The 19,755-nt window shown below is 49.8% G+C and overlaps 2 protein-coding genes across 3 annotated transcripts in view; one reads left to right on the forward strand and one right to left on the reverse strand.

The window, feature by feature from the left end:
- The window catches only part of ACSS1 (acyl-CoA synthetase short chain family member 1), a 30,878-nt gene extending 17,963 nt beyond the window's left edge, over positions 1-12,915 (reverse strand). Inside the window, exons 1-3 of the mRNA XM_040060876.2 lie at positions 12,621-12,915; positions 9,358-9,454; positions 937-1,136 (exon numbers count right to left, since the gene is read on the reverse strand). Coding sequence (XP_039916810.1) covers positions 937-1,136; positions 9,358-9,454; positions 12,621-12,915 — 592 coding nt within the window. The remainder of the gene's footprint in view (positions 1-936; positions 1,137-9,357; positions 9,455-12,620) is intronic.
- A 4,927-nt stretch (positions 12,916-17,842) lies between these two features.
- Positions 17,843-19,755, forward strand: part of TTBK1 (tau tubulin kinase 1) — a 95,580-nt gene continuing 93,667 nt past the window's right edge. Inside the window, exon 1 of one of the 2 annotated variants that reach the window (XM_040060865.1) lies at positions 17,843-17,929. The gene's annotated coding sequence lies outside the window, so the exon portion shown is untranslated. Of the gene's footprint in view, positions 17,930-18,262; positions 18,347-19,755 lie in introns of those variants that run through there. The other variant, XM_040060867.1, reaches the window with a different exon arrangement.

The raw sequence follows: 19,755 nt of genomic DNA on the forward strand, positions 1-19,755 counted from the left end.
GTTGGGACCTCTATATGTTATCCAGACCATCTCCCCCACCTCAAGGCAGGGTCTGCTTCAGCTAAACCACTTCTGACAGCTATCCCTTCAGTCTTCCTAAAACACTCCAATGGCATGTACTCTACCCTCTCCCCAGCAGACCACTCCAATGCCTATCACATATGCGAGGAAGTCTTTCCCAACATCTAGTCTACAAGTCACTCACTGCAGTTTAAATCATCCATCCATGCCTTGCAAAGCTGACAGGCAGAACAGCTTCTTCCCAGTTCCCTGTGTGAGGGATAACTAAAACATGTACTTGCTCTCTGCAGACCAACTCCACTAAAAAGGAGAAAAGAACGTGACAGTTTCTGTGAGACTTATTCCCTGACACTAGCCACAAAGATACTGATGCGACTGCTAGGACATGAGCCACTGGATATTTCCCTCTTCTGTTGCTATTTTTAGCATCACTTTTAACCTAATCACAATATACAAGTACTCTGGGGCTGAGAACAGCTCTGTCTGCTGGTACAAGGGCTCACAGAGCAGGGGCAGGCTGCCAACTTTTCCAGTACTATACGTAAATCACAGGATCCCAATTGAGAATGCAGAATTAGTACTGTCCAAGAGTATCAAAGAAACACTGCGATTATACTGCAAAACAACAAATCACGCCTTATCCTTAAGCTCTGGTTTTCCTTCCAGCTTCACTGCCGTCAAGCAATAATCCAGCGCACACTGAATGTTAAGCAATTTATTAAGCATTCTAAGGGCAGAGGACACCGCACGTGTCACTCAGGAAAAGGCTCCTCACTGCACTCTGCAGGGGAGAGTGAACTGTCCTGCAAGGCAAGAATGAACCAAGGAAACTCTTTCTGCCAAGAAAACACAGGGCTGGGATATGCCTTGGAGACTGAAACAGAGGCATTTGTTCCCCAGTCTGCACCTACTCACAGTCCATGATTCTCCCAGCCAAGGACTCAGCGCTGAATCCAGCGAAGATCACGGTGTGAACAGCACCGATCCTGGCACAAGCCAGCATGGCTGCCACTGACAAGGGGGACACAGACATATAGATGGCCACCCTGTCCCCTTTCTGGATCCCATATTTCTTCAGGGTGTTGGCAAGGCGGCAAGTCAGATCCAGAAGTTCCCTGTGGCACAGAAGGAATGTTGTCATGTGACTGCACAACCTGATTTACATGGGGTGAGCAAAGAAAAGATGAACTTGGGCAGAGTGAGGCTTCGTGATCACCTCTGTAGCTCATCTCAGCAGTACAAGGCATCTTAAAGATGGGTGGCCTGGGGCGTGCTGGGAGCCAGGCTGCTCCTGCTGTTGTGGAGAAGAGAAAAAAGGGCAGAGTGGTACTTGCTGCAGAAGGACAGGAGAGAGAGCTGCAGGCGCTGTCCAGAGCTGCCAGGCTGCAACGTGGCCACAACAGCCAGCAAGCCAGGTGCTGTCATGCTGCCTCCAGAAATCAGGGTTCATTTCAGTCACTCCTGATGCCTTTTCTACTCATGAGGCTCAGTCAGAAGCTACTGGGAACACAAGTGGGATAAACATAAGATGAAATGGAAGTGTTGTTCAAGGACTCGCCATAGTGTTTAAAGACGAGCAACAGCTGGAAGTGCTCCACAACCAGGAGTTTCTCTTTAAATTGCAAGGGTAAGCAACACATTTGCATGCATAAGGAAAGAAAGGAGAAGTCTGGAGGCACTTGTATGAGATTTTACAAGATTCTCATCAAAGCTGGATCACCTGCAGCCCAACAGCCTTGCAGAACACAGGTACTGCTGCCATTCTTGCACAGAGAAACTCAGGAACGCCAAGAATAGGAACAAAGTCTCTTTTCGTGGGACTCTGCTATGACATGGTGAAAATAGCAAAAGCGTTCCTCTAAGGAATGAAAAAGCACTTTATGGGCAAGGGCTTGCACATTTCCTTTTTCTGATGCCTGCACAGGGAATAACACAATTGCAGGTACACCTGGGACCAGGATGCTGCCATGGACTGAACAGCTCTGTGTGCCTGCAGTGGAAGGGCTTTGGGAACAAGGGACACTGTGCCAGGTGAGGAGTGGTCTCATGCCAAGGGAGGAGGTGCAGCACAAGGTGCTAATGAGGGGCAGCAGAGCACTGCTTCTGGTGTCAGTCATCAGCTCAGACCAGCAGACTGGCAGAATCTGCCAGGAATGACAATTGTCCTTTGGGTTCATGAACTCTCAGAGTACCAAGGCCCAGAGAAGAGAGACATCTTCTACTCTTCAGCATGCTCATCACCAACCTGCCACCTGTGAACCCTTAAGGGTTCTAAGCTATACCACCAGGGACCCCCATAACTTTTAACAAAGAAATTAGTTTTGGGGGATTGCGTTCCCTAATAAGCTGTAAAGCGTTCCCTAACAAGCTTTAAAGCATGAATCCTTATCTTTAGTCTCCTCCTTTCCCTGAACTGGCCATAGCTACAAAACAACTCCAGTTTTCAAGTAGTGGCTAAGCTGCAAATAAAATGAAAAGTTGTTTCTGGTTCATCAAAAATTATTTTGTTCCTTTTTTTAAAACCTTTTCAAGTTGGAAATAAAAGCTGAAGTGCTCTGCTTTGGAAATACCAAAACTATGGGCCGAGAATAAGTAATTTTTGGAGTGTCCACTCCTTAACTTGTCTTAAACCAAGAAAGAAGACAAGGAAAAACGAGCCTCAAATCCAAGGCACAGCACTTCATATTATTTATTCTAAGACTATTCCTGTGGCATCAAGTAAAAAGTCCATTTCTGAATTCAGAGAGGTGGCCAGACGTGTTCAGTGCCTGGTCTCTGGCAGCAGCTGGTAACAGCTGCCCCTGCAGGGAGACCACAGGCTTGCAGAACGCAGGGATGGAGTAGCTGCACCCCAGACTGAATTCTCTCTAATCCCTTATAGTGGAAGATCAGCCTAAACTCTAAAGCACAACACTGAACATCTCTTCCCAAGCCCCTCATGACCACGGAAGTGCACAGTCAGTTAGATTTATTATATTGCTTTTACTGAGTTCATGAACTGAGCGACTCTGAATAATAAATTCCCACCCAACCATTGGTTTGGTGCCTTGTCCTAAAAGGCCACATTTTCTGGTCTGGAATTTATCTGATGCTGCATTAAAGGAAAATTTCAATGCAGATAAATAACAAAGAGGCAAAACAAAAGCTGCTCAGTTACAAAGCACAGGAAGGGAAACAAGGTCCAGAGAGACAGCTGTGAGAAAGTAAAATGAAAACTACTTATGTGCCATGGAAAATACTCAAGTGCTTTCTGAGCTGCAGCCTCTTTCTCCTATACAGAAATGCCAGAGTATCTCTGGCTAAGGTGTGTTTTCTGAGCAACTCCATGATTCCTCTTATTCCTTTTGTTTATTCAGGACTCAGCGACCACAATGGCAGAAGCTCTCGTTGTTTTTATGATTAACCCGAATTTAACATTTGCTTAATAAGCGTGTGTAAGTAAGGTGACAGACAACATGGATCAGTCTTTACCCAGTCTTTACCACTCCTTAGAGGATCTATTTGCCTCTTCTTTATATGCTGAAATGCTGGAATAGAAAGGGCTTGGAGATCCCTCTGAGCTGCAGCACACTGGGGAATGGACACAAAGGCAAGGAAAAGGTGAAGCCAAGAAATCCAACAAAGAAATCCACGAATCCCTGAGCATCAGGTATATCTTTTGGCGCCTGTGGCAGCAAGTCAGGCTTGCTCTCCAGTTCAAGAAAGGGAGTTAGCAGAAATACTGTGTCAGGAATCCTTCTTTTGACTCCCTCACTCCTTCAAACACATTTTGTTATCTAACAGGCAGGCAGTTGGTACATGCCAGCGGGTTACACACTGCCAGTCCTCAGCCCAGACACATCCTGGGGAGGAATGATCACCGTGCAGAGCCGCTGCACCTAAACAAACTGAGCCAGAGGATGTCACAGCCATCACCACCCTCCTCATCTGCTACTGCTGCCAAGCCTGGCATTGCAGTTCCTCCATCACACAAGGTCGCAAGAGTCAAGATTAACTGAAACCCTCAAACTCAGCAGTGCCCCACCCCTGACACAGAGGCAATGGCACGGAATCCTGGCCAGGAGGTGTGTTGGTAGCATGGCACATCCACCTGCTCGCATTCCAAGGATTTCAGTGCAGCCACTCAAGAGCAGAGCACTGCACTCAGCAGAGGGAGGCAGGAACAACCAGCAGAGAGGAACAAAGCCGTGGGGCACAGAGAGGGTCCTGGAGCACTCAGCTCCCTCTGTGCAAGCAGGGCAGGCAGCAGGAGGATCTCAGCAGAGCCGCTGCAGAAGAAGAAAATGTGCTGCAAGCAAAAGGAAGTGCCCAGCCCCTCCTGACAGAAACAGACGTGTTCATGGCACAACAGTCTGAGGAACCTCTGCAAAACCAAACTGTAAGAGCTGAGAGGAAATAAGAGAACAAATTGGACTGCAGAACGCTGCTCCAGTGGGTAAAGTGTCAGAGCAGAACAGAGCAATGGGGAAGCAGTAACCAGCTGGACCCAGAAGGGAAGACCATTTGCAAAGGAGAAAGAACAATAGATCCAGTCTGTGCATTTAGGACACAGCAAGCCAGGAAGATGGCAGAGGCATTAATGAACACTGACAAAGGACCAGTAAGAGACATGTGGACCTGCAGCTGGACAAATGTGGGTAGCAGTGGTAACCAACAGGACGTATTTCTTTCTGTATGATATAGAATTTGAGTAAGATTAGAGTCTTAAGGGCTAAAACTGATAATTAACTCTTGTGCCTCTCCATATAAGGTGTACTTCCATTTTGCCCAGAGATAAGGCTTTGAGCCTGTTGTCTTCCAGACCCATCGCTCACAATGCAGGCATCTCCTCAGCTACCACAGCATCACTTCTAAGCACAAGACCTGCAAGGCTGGCCCTCCAACAGAGCCAGCAGATCGCTGTTCAGGCCAGTCGTTCTGTTTAACCTAACAGACAGCGCTCTCCCTGTCCTTACATCACTTTTCAGGAACTGACAGACCATATCCTTCCCCAGATACAGTTGTGCCTGTGTTTCCAGAGCCCATTGCTTAGCACAGTGTCTGGAACAACTTCTGTAAAACCCATCAGCATCACGTGGCACTTCTCTGACGCATTTCAGGGATGCTTTGCAGAAACAGCCTTCCAGTAAGTCTGCTCTTACCTTTCGCCACAGCAAGACAGTGTACAGCTTTCTAAACAAAGGAAACGAGTTCCTTCCACATCGGAAAAGAACTGCATCAGGACCTTCTTTGGGAAACAGCCTTTTGCAAAATTATTCCAGACCTTTTCTTGATACATTCAATGCCATATACAGGCTTTGACAGTACCTGGCTTAGCCCAAGCCATGCTCTCTGCTGTCATGGCACAAAAGCTGGGTTGAGTATTTCTTGCAGTAATCAGTTTATTTCCTGGAGCCATAGTTTGGATTAGGCTGAAACGGTTTGAAAATTCAGGGTAAGTGTCCAAACTGGGCGTAAGAGCACAACTGCCCAGCCTTCCTGCAGACATCCTGAACCCGAGGCAAGGTAAACCCCTTGTAACCTTTTTCAGGTGCGAAAGTGAAAAATTCATGAGCTGTCTTGGATGGGGAAAGCTGAAAGCCTGGGCAAGATTTACTTGCAGCCTCAACTTACACAGGCAATTCTGGAAAGATGGAAAAGAGTCTTGCTGCCGATGGTAAGTATCATCATGGCTTCCAGCTACAGTCTTCATTGTGATCTCGAATAATTTTCACCTATTTTAGCTCAGGCTGAGGAATCCATTGGCTTTTTAAAGGCACAGCTGTCATGTTGCTCATGAAGACGTCCAACCACTTTTCTCACACCTACCCAGGACCTTAATTTCTGGTCCTTTAGCTTTCTTCTCTTCCTGCTTTGTATCTCGCATTTTGAACTTTCCCTCTGGCAGCAACATTTTCTGCACCAAAGTGATCGCCCTTCTTTTGAGACCTGCAACCCTTTTGAAAAACAGGTTAGCCAATGCATTCTGCTGCCCACTTCCCATAGCTCCCATCGACAACAGCCATGGGACTTTGCAGATCCACTGGGTGACAGGTGGATAAATGGTAGAGAGTGTGGTAAACCAGGGAACACCAGAGAGAATAAATAACCCCACGTCGGACAGGGGGAGGGCTGGCATAACTTTAGTTGATGTCTTCAACACTTCCTGTTGTTGAATTTAGAGAGGCTGCAACCCAACAGCTCCAGCCACCAAATCCACCTGCTTTTATAAGGCACAGTACCTTTAAAAACCCAGGCTCAGCAATGCACTGGGGAATTCCTCTGCAAGGTTTCAAAGGCCCTGAGCCCTGACAATACCTGCAGAGCAGGACAGAACACTCCTGGTCTGGTCGGACCCTTCTGACAATAAATTCAGCTGTCAGCTCACAGCACCACAGTGCTGCTAGGCCACTGCCCCACCAATGAGTTTTTAGTGGCTTAGCCTCTGGAGAGACAGAGAGCTTCTTGATAGCTGATTTGCCTGACCTGTCCCCGCTGTGCTGACTGCAGCCACCAAAGCCCAAGAGGGTTGTATTCCCTGTTGTTACAAAGCAGTAAAAAAACAAGTCTCTTGTCTTCCCATTCAAAACCAGAGATAATTTGAGACTCAGCTAAATTTCTACCTAATAGAAATGAAACCCACAGGGAGAAAAAGGCAAGAATGGCCAGTCAACATTTTTTCCTGAAGGGCTGAGTTACATCAGCTAAAGAGACAGGACAAAACTCAGCAGTGAAAAAGATCATCACACCTAAGCTTGCAAGGGCAGCCATCATCTCTTGGTGCAAAAACGAAATGTTTCACCTATGGCTTTGGGTATCTTTGCCCACCAGCAGATGTTTGAATTCTCCCCCGAGCACACAGCACTTGGACTCTGCTGCACAAATACAACCCACCTTGCTGACTAGTGTGCACAGGGATGTGGGCTGACTGATGGCACAGATCACCAGCTCTTTGCCTGCAGCAGAGGCAAATTGAGGCTTTTATTTCTGCCAAGGATGAACTAGCTGGGACAGCACTTTCCAGCACAGCTGTGTTTCCTGCCAGTTCATGGAGGACATCCCACCAATGAAGCTTTTTCCCTTCCTCAGGGAGGAGAAAGCCTGTTCCAGCCCTTTTCCTGCACAGCCACCTTCTTCCTTTGCAGGCTGTGACGGGAACAAGGCCAGCACTCAGCTGTTTTCTTGTCCCTGACAACTCCCCAAAGGAGAAGGCAGAGGACCCAGGCCAGGAGCTGCATCTTTCCTTGCGTCGCCCAGGGCTTATCTCTGAGGAGAAGCAGCTCACAGCAGCAAGCTTTGCAAAGTAGATAATGCAAAAAACCTGGTGCCTTGCAGTATGTTGCACATAAGCCCTGAACAGCCCTCTCCCAGCTGAATCCACAACCTCACTTAAAGGTGGTCCATAAGGCAGTGCCCACAATAAAGTATTTGGCTTCTTAGAGTGCTAAGTCCTTACTCTAAGGCCTCTGTGCCACTAACAGGGCATCCTGATCCCAAGGAAAGAGGCACCTCTCTTCTGCCAAGACACGTCCAGCATCCCTCTCATTCCCTCTTCACGCTGAGGCTGATGTGCTACAGAAGTCTCACCAAGGACTACTCAACCTGCATCCCAGCTCCTGGGCCACTTCCTTCTCTGATATACTTTCCCTCACAAAATTTCTAGCTCAAATAAGGCACTACTGCAAAAGGTTTTCAACTAAGCTCTGTCTCAAAGGGAAGTTACTGCCAACACACCATGAGAAAAGCATGTCCCATTTAAAACCTGTAAAAATGCTGCCCAAAGACCACAGAAAAGGCAAAATACTCACAGACTATTGCTGTTTTCAACAAAGCTATTCCTGCCTTAATGAAATAAGCAGAGAACCAAGTGACCTGTTTTACCATGTGGTAGGACCAAAGTCTCCTGAGAAATTCAAATGCAGTAACCATCTCTCCCAGAGTATCAGGCAGAAAAAGAGACTCCCAAATACAGGCAGAAAATAGAGCTTGCCAATACGTCTTTCACTTGGATGTTCTCCTTTCTGGTACCAGTTACTGTATCTCTGTAAGGCTGCACAAAGAAGGGTCCAGTTTTCAGATATGGGTTACTTGTCTTCATGTCACAGCAATCACAATTCCACAGGCTGAAAATATACTTTCTTCCAAATGCATTTTGGCATAGCCAGGAAAACAACCAGTCCTGCTGCTGTTCAAAAAGACTGTGCCTTATCTCCAGAGATTGCAGATAAGATGTTTGAGTGTCTGCAGCAGCGCAGTACATTTCAAGTAGCAGCCTAAGGGGGAGATTAGAGTTGCTTTGAATGAGGCTGTGCTGTCTGTCGGGCTGCTTCTCTTATCAGGTTGATCTGAGCACAATTGTCATCTCTTTCTTACCCCCAGTTTGCATGCCTGAGGCATAAAGAGAGAGGTAAAAGTGCACAGACCTGGGAGAAAAACATACCATATGTAAACTCTGGGAGAAACCTTTGGTTCCAGCTCCATGTTTACCACCACAGTGGCAAAATGCAAAAGCACCTAGCCAAGCTACCTGGTTCACTAAAACATATTTATATCGTAGCAGGCCTAAACACTGCCAAATAGCAATACCAAGATTAAAACCAACGCAATCCTTTCACAGATTTATACTAGATGGTGTTTATTTCTCTTGCATGGAGCACTAACCTCTCAAAGTTATTTTTACACCCACTCCTCCCTGCTGACCACTTTCTTCACTCCAATGAATGATGTTTTCAGGATCTTTAATAAATTTTGGAGATGAATCAGACCACCAGAACCTATTCAGACCCAAGGAGCTCTAGGAATCCCAACAAGTTCCAGGAAAGATTCTGTAAAGGTCTGATGCTAGGACACTCTTGATCTTCCCTGCTTTTGGATCTAGCAGAACAAACATCTGGCTCCCTGAGATTCAGCAGCTCAAAGGCTCGTCTCCCTGAAACATGCACTGAGGAAAGTACAAGTCTGGGAAACACTTAAATCTCACTAGACACAGAGATGATGTAAAAGGCAGGACTGTCTCCTAAATGAGGGCACATACCAAGGAGAAGAGAAATATGCTTAAACCTGCCATATTCTAACAAACCTTGCAATGTACGGCATCAGCTACAAGTCAGTGTCACTCAGAGCAGTCTCGAGGTTGCTCTAAACTGCATTGAGGATGGGAAAGAGAAACATGGAGAGCTTAAAAGCCCCTCCAGCCAGGGCTCAGTATCAAGCTGTTGACCATCTTGTTTGCACCAAGACGTTTGCTACTCTGCTTTCTCACAGAAATTTTCCTGTGCATATCTCCAGCAAGCAAAAAGGAAACTGCCCCATCTCCTGTTCCCCCACACTGCCAGGCATAGTGAGAATGTGCCATACCTGTATGTGACAGGCACTGCAGTGCCAGGTTCATCTCTCTCCCAAATCAAAGCCACTCTGTTCGGAGACTTTTCGACATGCTGATCCAAGCAATTTACTGAAAAAAAAAAAAAAAAAACCAAAAAACACAAAGGTTTAAACAAAGCCTGATCATACGAAAGGTGTTTTGTAAACCCAGCTCGGTCAAGTGCAACAGCAAGCAAGAGCAAGATGAAACATTGGTTTCTGGGTTGCTAGGCACACACAGTATAACAGAGGAACTGAGAGCATTTGCAGCTCTAGTAAAGCTATACAACAAATTCTACACTTAATTGGCACAGTGGCCTTAAAGATGCATACACGTGAGAGGCCATGGCCAATTCAGCTCAGTTTAGCTCCACTGGCTAAACTTAAGCCAGCCCAAATCCTTCCCCTGCTCCCAACAGCACAAAGACAAGATAGCCTTCTGATGTTTTTGCTCCCCAGAGCAGCATTTCACTACAGAACTTGGACAGTCCCAGCTGGCATATTTAGCACTGCACCATTTGGATTTTCTAATTAAAGCTCATGTGAAACAATTTTATTCCAGGGTATAACAAAGAGCTGAACCTCAGCTAATTGAAAATATCTTAAACTGTAGGATCTATGGCAAACTCAAAGTTCAGACATCTACAAATTATCAGACCTGTGGGAAAGATTAGCGTGTCTCAGGCTGTGTATTCCTCCTTCTAAAATTTAAAAGTATAAAATTTTCTTTTAAAGGTGCATCTCTTCTCCTCAGCAACTTGAAGTGGAAGACTTAGGGAGAGCACCCAATCTGAAGAAATTTATAGAATCCACAAAAGAAACCTGCCTGCATGTCCAGTAGCAACTTGCCTGATAGAGAACATCCTTGTTAAGTATTAATTCCAAGTCTGTATGACACACACTTACTGCATTATAATCTTTCAAAGGCAGTTACTTTATTTCAATAGGCAACTATTCAGGGACACTGCTATATAACTTAGAGAAAACCTTTTTAAAAATTGCTGGATGTTTCCTGGAAATATTAATACTGATGGGAAAGGATTTCCTTTTTCCAGATAAATTGAAAAAAGCTGTGTGCTGTAGTAGCTTTGGCTGTGCTGTGATCACACCATCACACCACCACACGGAGTGGGAATGAGCCCCTAAAGGTGCACAGAGAAAAAAATTCCTCAGAATTTAACACATTTTATTACAAGACGAAGTGTTAGTCTCAAAAATTTGAAAAAGTGTTCTTCAGCTGCTTAAAGTCTTTAAGTCTTTTTTAATGCAAAATCCTGCAGTACTATAAAAAGAAAAGAGACAAAGCCATTTCTTAAGCCATCCCAATATGATACAAGAGGACAAAAGCTCTAGTGGGAATCCTTTATACACTGGTTTCCTCCACCTGTGTTCATTTCTGTGACTTGGTCCACAACAAGCAGCATCTCTCACCTCCAAGCCCCTGGCAGCTACACCCCCACATAATGTGCCACGCTACAGTGAATCACATGAGGAGGCATTCATTGCCCAAGCAACTTTTCTTACTTGTGAGCAACCACACCAGCCTTCAGAGGGAATTTCTGCTGCAGAAAAGCCCTGGCTGAGCCAAGTGGGAGCTTTAGCTCTGTGCTCCATAAGAACCAGCAGGTGAACCAGAGCCAAATGCTATTATTTCCTTCCTGATCTTAAGCTTACAAGAGCGTTTTGCTCATTTTACAAAATAGAATTCAGTGACCTTCCCCTTACTACTACAGCCTAGTGGTTTCTCCATACATTTTCTTGCTTCCTTGGCTGCTCAGAAACAATTCATCTCAGTAAGACAAGCTCCCGAGAATGTGTCCTGCTGGGAAATGCAGTAGTTTACACCAGGTTATTCTCCCGGTCGGAGTTGTAGCGCAAGAAATCCAGAAGCCCTGAGCCTCACAGGTCCCCAAAATCCTACTGCAAGGGGCCCCAAGGAAAGAGCATCAGATGACTCAGTTGCTGATGGTTCAGCTGTGCTGGGAGACGTGCACACAGGATGTTCTGGATCAGGGATCTGAACTGTTGCCATGTTTCTGTAGCCAGTGTTCAAGTCAAGAGGTGAAAGGACAAAATCAGAGTCTCCTAACAGAAAAACAGCCACTTGGCTGTGGCAAAATACTGCCTTCATCACGCTTGAAAAGAAAACCAACAACAGCAAACCTCTGTGCATCTGTTTCAAAGGTCTATGAGTTCCTGTCACGTATGCAAAGAAAACTAAGCGGCATTTTCTGTCTGCTGAGGAACCAGACTCAAGGCCAAACAATATCTGGATATCAAAGATCTGACACAGGATCTAGAAGAAAGTGTCGATCCCACTCTACAGAGGAAAGAAACAGATCCCTGATAGGCTGTGCTCGGACAATATCTTCCTTTCAACAGGAATTTATGAAAACAAAATTCTGGCTAAAATCCTCTGATTGCTGGGTGCTGGACACACATCACTGTAAGCTTGGGATCCACTGCTGGGCATCAACCCCTGGGAGGAGACACTCTCTTACATTCTCTGGAAGACCTGAGGAGGGTTTCCTCTTTTGGCTGTCAAAGAAAAGCGGCCAGAGACGTTATAGTTACTGAAGCGGTGCCCTCCCCGAAGAGTGGGAAATGAAGGTCAAAAATGTTCGTCCCTGTCAAAAGATATCACCACTGAGTGGTACCCTGGATGGGGCTGGGGCTCCCTTCCACTGGATGAAGCCTGGCCGCAGCACAGAAGAGCCCTCAAGGCAGATATGGCATGGACAAAACTCAAAGGCAGTCAGGGAAGCCACGGCAAATTTTACTCGTTTCATGCTGAGTGGTGAAACTGGAGGAAAATACCAAGATCCTCGTTTAAAACAAAACAAAACAAAATAATTAAAAAAAAAAAAAAAAAAAAAAAATCCTGCAGCTTCTGCCATAAAAGCCTGGGGACCGTTCCCCACCTGTGGATCAGCCGGAGCCACCACGGGGCCGGGCAGCACCCGGTGCCCGCAGCCGGCAGAACCCAAGCCGGGCATCCCAGGGACGGGGCTGCGGCCGATCTCCGCAGGTCGAAGGGCAGCCGCCCTCGAGGCAGCGCCCGAGCAAGAGGCTTAGCCAGGGTTATCACGGCTTCGGATTTTTCTCCCCGCTTCCAGAATTTCGCAATTCCCGGCTCGTTTCCTCCCAGCCTCGCCCAACCGACACCCTCGTTTTCACCCCCAAACTTCGCCCCGCGGGACGCCTCCCGCCCAGCCTGGCAGCAGCAGCGAGCGACCGACGCGGCCGGGACGCCTTACCCGAGACGTTGAGGCGGCCGCCGAGGAACCAGCGGGCGGAACCAGCGGGCGCGCCGGGCCGGCAGGCCGTGTGGAAGGGACTGTCCCAGCGCAGCCACCCCCGCGCCACGTCCGCCCAGAAGCCGGCGGGGTCGCGGACCGCCCGCTCCAGCCAGGCCCGGTACCCGCCGGGCGGCAGCGCCCCGGGGGCCCCCGCCTGGCTGCAGCGGCTCCGCGCCGCCACCGGGACCCGGCCCGGGGGGCGCGGGCGGCTGAGGGCGCGCAGAGCCCGCGCTCGGGCGGCCGCCAGCGCCATGGGGACACGGCCCTGCGCCGCCGTCCCCTCCGCGCCCGCCCGGACCGGGAGAGCGTGAGGGAGCGTGAGGGAGCGTGAGGGAGCGAGAAACAGAGAGGCACCGAGGGACACCGAGAGAGGCAGAGACCGCCTGTGGGGAGGGGCCGCCCCGGCGGGGCGGCTCCGGGAGAGCCGTGTGCGGCACATCTCGCACCCCCGGGAGAGCCCTGCCCCAGGGACACCCTGCCCCCCTGAGAGCGCCCCGAGAGACGCCTGCACCTGGAGAGACCCAGCACGTTCCTCTGCGCGGATATCACCTGCGCGGATATGCGTCCGCTCACATCCTCACCACCACGACAGGGGTGCCCAGGTACTGCCAGGCGCTTTAACATAAAATGCGACTCTCGGCACACACGCACGCTGTCGTATCTACAGCTGGCGTCCGTCACCACGCACCCGTACACTGAGCGCGAAGTGAGCACTGCCAGCGGTACAGTCCTCATGCACGGACTCGTGCTCGTGGGTAAGTGGCACACACGTCGTGCACCGGTATGCCACCGTGCACACAGCTCTCGTTACCCTGTCCCCTCTGCTCAAAATGGGCTGTCTCTCACCGGGGTACACATCCATTTGTTGCTTGGCAGCCCTGCGAGCACCATCATTACCATAACGTGGAATTCCTGGCTTTGGTATCACAACATTTCTTCCTCCATATGAATCTAGGGAACAGATTTCACCCCGACTTCATGGTGCAAGCCCTCAACAATGAGTTTTTGCAATAGATAACAAGGTTTTACAATAGATAACATAGAGATTACTCCTTGTCCGTAGCAGAGACACGCTTTTTTTCTGGCAGGAAGACACTAATTCTTTTAGACAGCTTGGTCCAGGACAGAGTCCAAAAGCTCAGGGTGGCATGGTCTGGGCATCCTTAAGAAGCGCCAAACTACCTGACCACCAAATCTACTCACTCCCGGGGTTTGGGTAGGCAAAGCACATTTCCTGTTCAAGATAAAAAACTTGAAATAACTCTGTATGCTATGAAGCTTCTTCTGGCAGTGGTAGAAACAAACGGGGTGTTTTGCTGTTCTAAAAATATCACCAGACACTTTTTCGCGTGTGATTTTTGTGTGAGATTCTCTGACACTGCTGAACTTTTCTACTGTGTTTTATAGGTAACAAGCAAGAATAAATACAATTTAAATTTCCTGGTAAAGTTGGCATTAGTACATGGCTGCTGTAGTTCGATATTGTTTCCTTGTGTTTTGACTGTCACTTTCGGTTTACCCAAGCCCGAAATTCCAAGCAGCAGCACGTGTGCCACCTGGCGCCAAACAGGGGCACGGAGAGCACTTCAGCTTTCACCTGGTTTGCCCAAGGATTGCTCAAAAGTTTTCTATCAAAGATGATTTATATGCAAGTCCTACCCTGTTGCCATATTATGTGAGTTTCTGTGAGATGTTTACGGCTCTGATTGAATTTTCTTACAGCTTCTTGATGTAAACATCTTGTTTTTCCACATTTCTTTCTGATGATAGTCAACTGATGGACTTTTAGCCTGGCCAGTGGGATAGAGAGGTGAACAGGCCTTGTTCTCCAATCCCTGGTCATTCTTCAAAACCTATAAAGCAAGGTCTTTGTAAACCTTTGAAAAAGTCTTTTCCTTCTTCACCCTTCATTTTGTGTGGAGTCAAATCTGTGAGTATTTACTCGTGTCCACTAGCGACACACTACCCCTTTCAGGATTTGAGGAATGCTCTTCACGAAACAAATGAATGAGATGTCAAAAAAAGAAAGCATGAATTTAAATTATTTGGCCTTAAAGCTTACCTGCTTCATTTGCAGACCTTGAAATCTGGGAACCCACCTCTGGTTTTTTTTCCACCAAGGTTGATTTTCCTTTTCTATCAGCAAGTTTTGTTTTGCTCATGATTCACCAGAACTTCCCCCACTCTCAAATTTTGGCTGCCTTTTTCCTCAGAGAAAACCATGGCCAGCAGCAACACAACCCAAATCCAGACTGATCATTCCGTTCTGATGGGTTGCTGAATCCAAGCACAAGCCCAAAATCTCTTTTTTTGCCTCAAAAAGAGATGAGGAGAGGTGAAAAGAGTCCCAGAGATTTTTCAATGCCTGCTTGTTCTATCTATGACTTTCCGAACAAGTGAGTAAAGGCTGGCATCAGTCTGCTGGCTTCTTGAGAATTGAGGGGGTGTTACAGCAATTCTTATTTTTAAGTATTTTGAGTGTGGCAGGAAAGGCTGGTGCTGGATAAAAGACAGGTCACAGAATTGCTTCCTGTATCACTGTGTCTCTCTCCATTCTTAGGGCCCTCTGCCATTATGAAGTCTAAACAGGAATGCTGGCATTCCCAGCTGTGGAGAAGCCTGGTGACTGTGAGCTGGAGATGCCATCTCTGTGTGGCAGCTTCCAAAGGCTTGTTGTTGCCAGGGCAGAAGAAGTCATTCCCTCCTACAGCCAACCCTCCTGGCACAGTCTCCCAGGCTAGCTAAGCTATCTCACTGCCCCGCAGGAGATTTTAGCAGGTAATAGGCACAGCTGCTGAATAACTGCAGATCTTGGCCTGGATTAAGGGTCTTCTGTGCTGGTGTCATGGCAGGCACTGATGAGCAATGCCTGTAGTGGGTTGAGATTTCTGCTGACAGAACTACAGCACAAAGAACCCAAAACCAACCAACCAACCAACCAACCAACCAAAAACCAAAAACAAACAAACAAAAAACCCCCAAACAAAACCCAAACCCTCTCAGCTTTCCCCATCTTTCTACTCCTATTCTTAACTGCTACCAGCAGTTACTTATTGGCCTCATTTTTGATTCCTGTCAATATATAAAAGACTTACACAATGAGGTGTGATGTTTCTCAATTGCTCATCCCCGTCTTTCCTTTATGACCTACAAAGAAGAATAGTAAAGTTATGGAATCCACCACTGTCATTTGGTTATCACTGATCTGATCCTAACTGTCCTTTCCAATGGTCTTCTCACATGGTGTGCACACAATTGATATCTGACTCCGCAAAAGAAGTCAGGACCAGGCAGGAACACCATCACAGAACTACGTACATGCTGGTCTGTGTTAGAAATTCTCCCAAATCATAATTAACCCAGATTTTAATAAAATCTTTTGATCATTTTCAGCTACATGTCTGCCTGCAGATCAAATGGACATGTTCCCAGGTGGCTGTTCTAGCAGGTTTCTAAGACTATTCACCTCCATCTGCAGAAGAGCAGGCTTAGAGGGAGGTTTGGACCAAGGATGCAGTAAAGCTAAAATGCAGTTGTTCAGGTGTCATTTTAACAGATCAGCATCGACCTTGTGTCTAAAGCAACAGGAACTGCAGAAGATTTGAAGGAGATGAGTACCTGAGCTAATCTGGAATGTGAATCTTTGTCAGATCTGCTCACATCTGGTCACACCTGAAACAAAGGTCAAAACTGTGTGAAAAATGTACATTTGCTGCACTTCCATTTATGAATGTGTAATAAATACCCAATGAGTGACAAGGGAGAAAAACAATACGTAAAAATATCCAGATGACTAGACTGCTTTTATACAGGCCAGGCCATCAGCTGTCCCATTCTCAAGAGTTTTCTGCTCAAGGCAGGATTTCAAACCAAGGGAATTCAGTGCTGCTGCTGACACCCATCAGCACAGAACTTCCCTCCCCATCTGGCTCTTCTCCTGCATCAGCAGCCCACACTGGATTTGCTATGTGCTTTGTTCCAGAAAGTTCTTGCTGATGAATCTCCACATCACACTGGCTTCCTCTTAGGCAGCACTTGGGGCTGCCCAGCCTGAGAGTGGACTAAGGCTCCAGCATCAAACCCTTTCATCCTCTCCAGCTTGGTACCAATGCCCAATCCAGTTCACTGCTGGGTCTGTGCTTGGTGCTCCAGCAGCACTGTGGAAGAGAGATCTGAAGGATACTGAGAAGTAAAGACGACCTCCTGGGGAAAACCAGCTCGCTCGCCCCACTTTGGTTTGCCCACTTCCTTTGCCTCTCAAGTTCAGTACCATGAACCAATGATTGAGAATACAAGTGGTGGTAGAATACAAGTGTGACATCCCACTCACAAGACAGATGGGAACCTCCATCTATGGATCAACAGCAGGTTGTGTCTGATGGGGACACTCTGATGGGGACAGGGAGAAAGTACCAGTGTGTTGCAGGGAAGGTCTGGCATAGCAGAGTCCCTTGCAGCAATGCCTCTTGCAGTGCAGTGTAGGGCACCAGTCCCTTGTTGGCCCTGGCCCCAGAAGACTGGAGTAAAAAACTGCAGACCAGCACTGCTGGGGCTGAGTCCACTGCCAGCACAGGGCAGCGCTGGGCCCACAGTGGTGACGCTGCCAGTGCCTGTGCAACGCAAAGTACAGCCTCGGGCAGATGTTCTGGCTCTGGCCTCGGTCCCAACAGTGCAGTCACCCGGCCCTGCGCAGACTGTGCCAGCGCTGGCCCCGGTCCCAGGGCAGTGCAGCGCCCAGGGCCATGCTGGCGATGCCAGCGCTGATGACACCAGCACAGAGACGAGCACCAGTCCCCGTCCCGGCAGGGCCCGTGATCGCGTTGGCACTGCCGATGCCTGTCCCGTTCCCGGTCCCCGGGTGGGGCAGCGCCGTGCCGGTCCTGTTCCCGGCCCCGGGCCGAGTCCCACGCCAGGGCGCTTCCCAGCACGCGGAGTTCGCGGCGCGCTGCGGTGCCCAGCCGCGTGTGCCGCCATTCGGTGCCCGGAGCCGGTTGACGGTGGAGGCGGGGCGGGCCCGGCCGGGTGGGGAGGGCCCGCGGGTGATGTCAGGCTGATGCTGTCGGTGCGGCGCGCGGTGCATTGTGGGCGAATCCCGCCGCCCGCCGCGGCTCCGAGGGGGAGGATGCGCTCGGGGCCGGCCCGTCCCACAGCCGCAGCCGCAACGCGCCGGGCCGGCGGCACCTCGCCCGACGAGCCGCACTGAAGGGCGTGGGGAATGCTCTGCCTGCGCCGGACGCAGCGGGAAGCGCCGGCGGCGGCGGGGCCAGGTGAGCTGGACCGGGCCCGGCCGGGCCGCGGCGGGCACGGGCGGGGAAGGGAGGGAAGGAGGCAGGGACCGTCCCGCTGGCGGCCTGCGAGATGCGGGACCGGGGACCGCACCGGGCCGGGCCGCAGCGGTGCTGCGCGCGGGGCACTGCGGGAGATGTAGTTTACCGCCCCACCCAGCGTCACCAGCCGAAGGGAGAGAGTCCCACGCGCGGGACTCGGATTCCCAGGGTGCCCGCGGGGGGGAGGCGGGCCAGCGGCGGAGTGACGGCCCGATACCACCAATGAAAAGGTGGGCCGGGTGGGGCGAACCAACAGCCGAGAGGGGCGGTGGGGAGTCGGGGGGCGGCGTGCCGGCAGCTGCAGTGCAGGGGCGGACGCGGCCACCTCCTCGGCGGGGGGAGGCGGGACGGCCGGAGGTGAGGGCAGGGCAGGGCCGGAGTCCGGGCGGCGGCCGCCCCTCCTGCCCGGGCTGGGGGTCGCGGCGATGCCCGGGGCTGCCGCCGCGGGAGGGGCGGGCCGTAGCCTCGCTGCGCTGTGCACGGCAGAGGCGGGGGCGCTCCGATCCCTGAGAGGCCCCGCCGGAGGGAGCGGCCCCGCCGCGTGGTACCGGGGGCCGCCGCCGCCGTCGGTCCCGGTGTCGGGCGGGGACCGAGGTGCGAAAGCACCCGCGGCCTTTTGCCGGGCCGGGCTCTAGGGAAACCCACGGAGGGTGTCGGCCACCTCAGGAGGTCAGATGCCGCCCGGGGCTGGGCACGGCATCCTGCCCGGGGCCGCGGGGTGCCTGTCCAGCTGTATGTGGAAAGCCAGCCCGCTCCGTAGAGGTCTCTCGGGAGGGAGCGCTTCTATCGCGTTACGTTGGGATAACCCCGTGGTGTTCGGGTTTCAGGCAGGAGGCCGAGAGTTTCTACCCTTTGGCGGGGTGGAAATGGTGCTCCCGTGTGCGTGGACGTGACTGCTGAAGCTTTGGGGCTCAGAGTCTCCTGCTGCGGTGTCGGTACTACCCGTGGCGCCCGAGCTGACATTGCTGGAGGTGTCCATAGTCATTGTGCTTTCCCTGCATTCCGGGAGAGGAGGTATCCGATAACCTGGGTCCGACCCACTCCCGGCATGAACACCGTGACCTTGACGTGCATCTAGGATTTAACAGGGAATCAGAATGCTGTACGGAGCACTGGAGTGACACTATCAGTCTGGCAGCTACTTGCATGACAAGTTCAAGACCCGCTGTGGGTTTTGAGGGGTGGGGACTTCAATACCTGTTGGTATCATGTTTCTGAGCAGTTCAAACCGAATCTATTTTGGATTTTCTTAGGCTTGCAAGGTGGTTTGAGTGATAGAATGAAAGGTTTCCTAATTCTACCATTTCACGTGGATTTCTTGTAGTATCACTAAAAATGTTGTCTTTTAGCAACAAACTTCTCTGTGAGTCTCAACAGATTTTCAGCCTGGGGACTTTATATGAGGGGAATTTAGCCTCGTGTTGTGTTGTGCCACAGGGTGTGCTAATGCTCCCTCGGCTTGTAGGTGCTGTGCCTGTACAGGTGCTCTGACTAAAGAGCAACAGTTCTGTCTCGCTAGTGTCAGTGTGTCACCACATTTCAGTGTGCTGCCTTCTTTGGAGAGGATAAAGAGGGGCAGAATAGGAATGATGTGTTAATGGTCTGCCTTTTTTCCTTTGTGTGCCAGTGAGCATCCAGCTCATAGGAAGCATCCTCATGGTGATATAGGTGGAATCAGAAACTTTTGAGATGTGGTGCTCATGAATGGTGTATGTAGTATTCACTGCTCTTACTGCTGTGTGCTTTTGCGTGCTTTGTGATAATCT

Source organism: Hirundo rustica, chromosome 3, assembly GCF_015227805.2.
Source record: "Hirundo rustica isolate bHirRus1 chromosome 3, bHirRus1.pri.v3, whole genome shotgun sequence".
Classification (NCBI taxonomy): domain Eukaryota; kingdom Metazoa; phylum Chordata; class Aves; order Passeriformes; family Hirundinidae; genus Hirundo; species Hirundo rustica.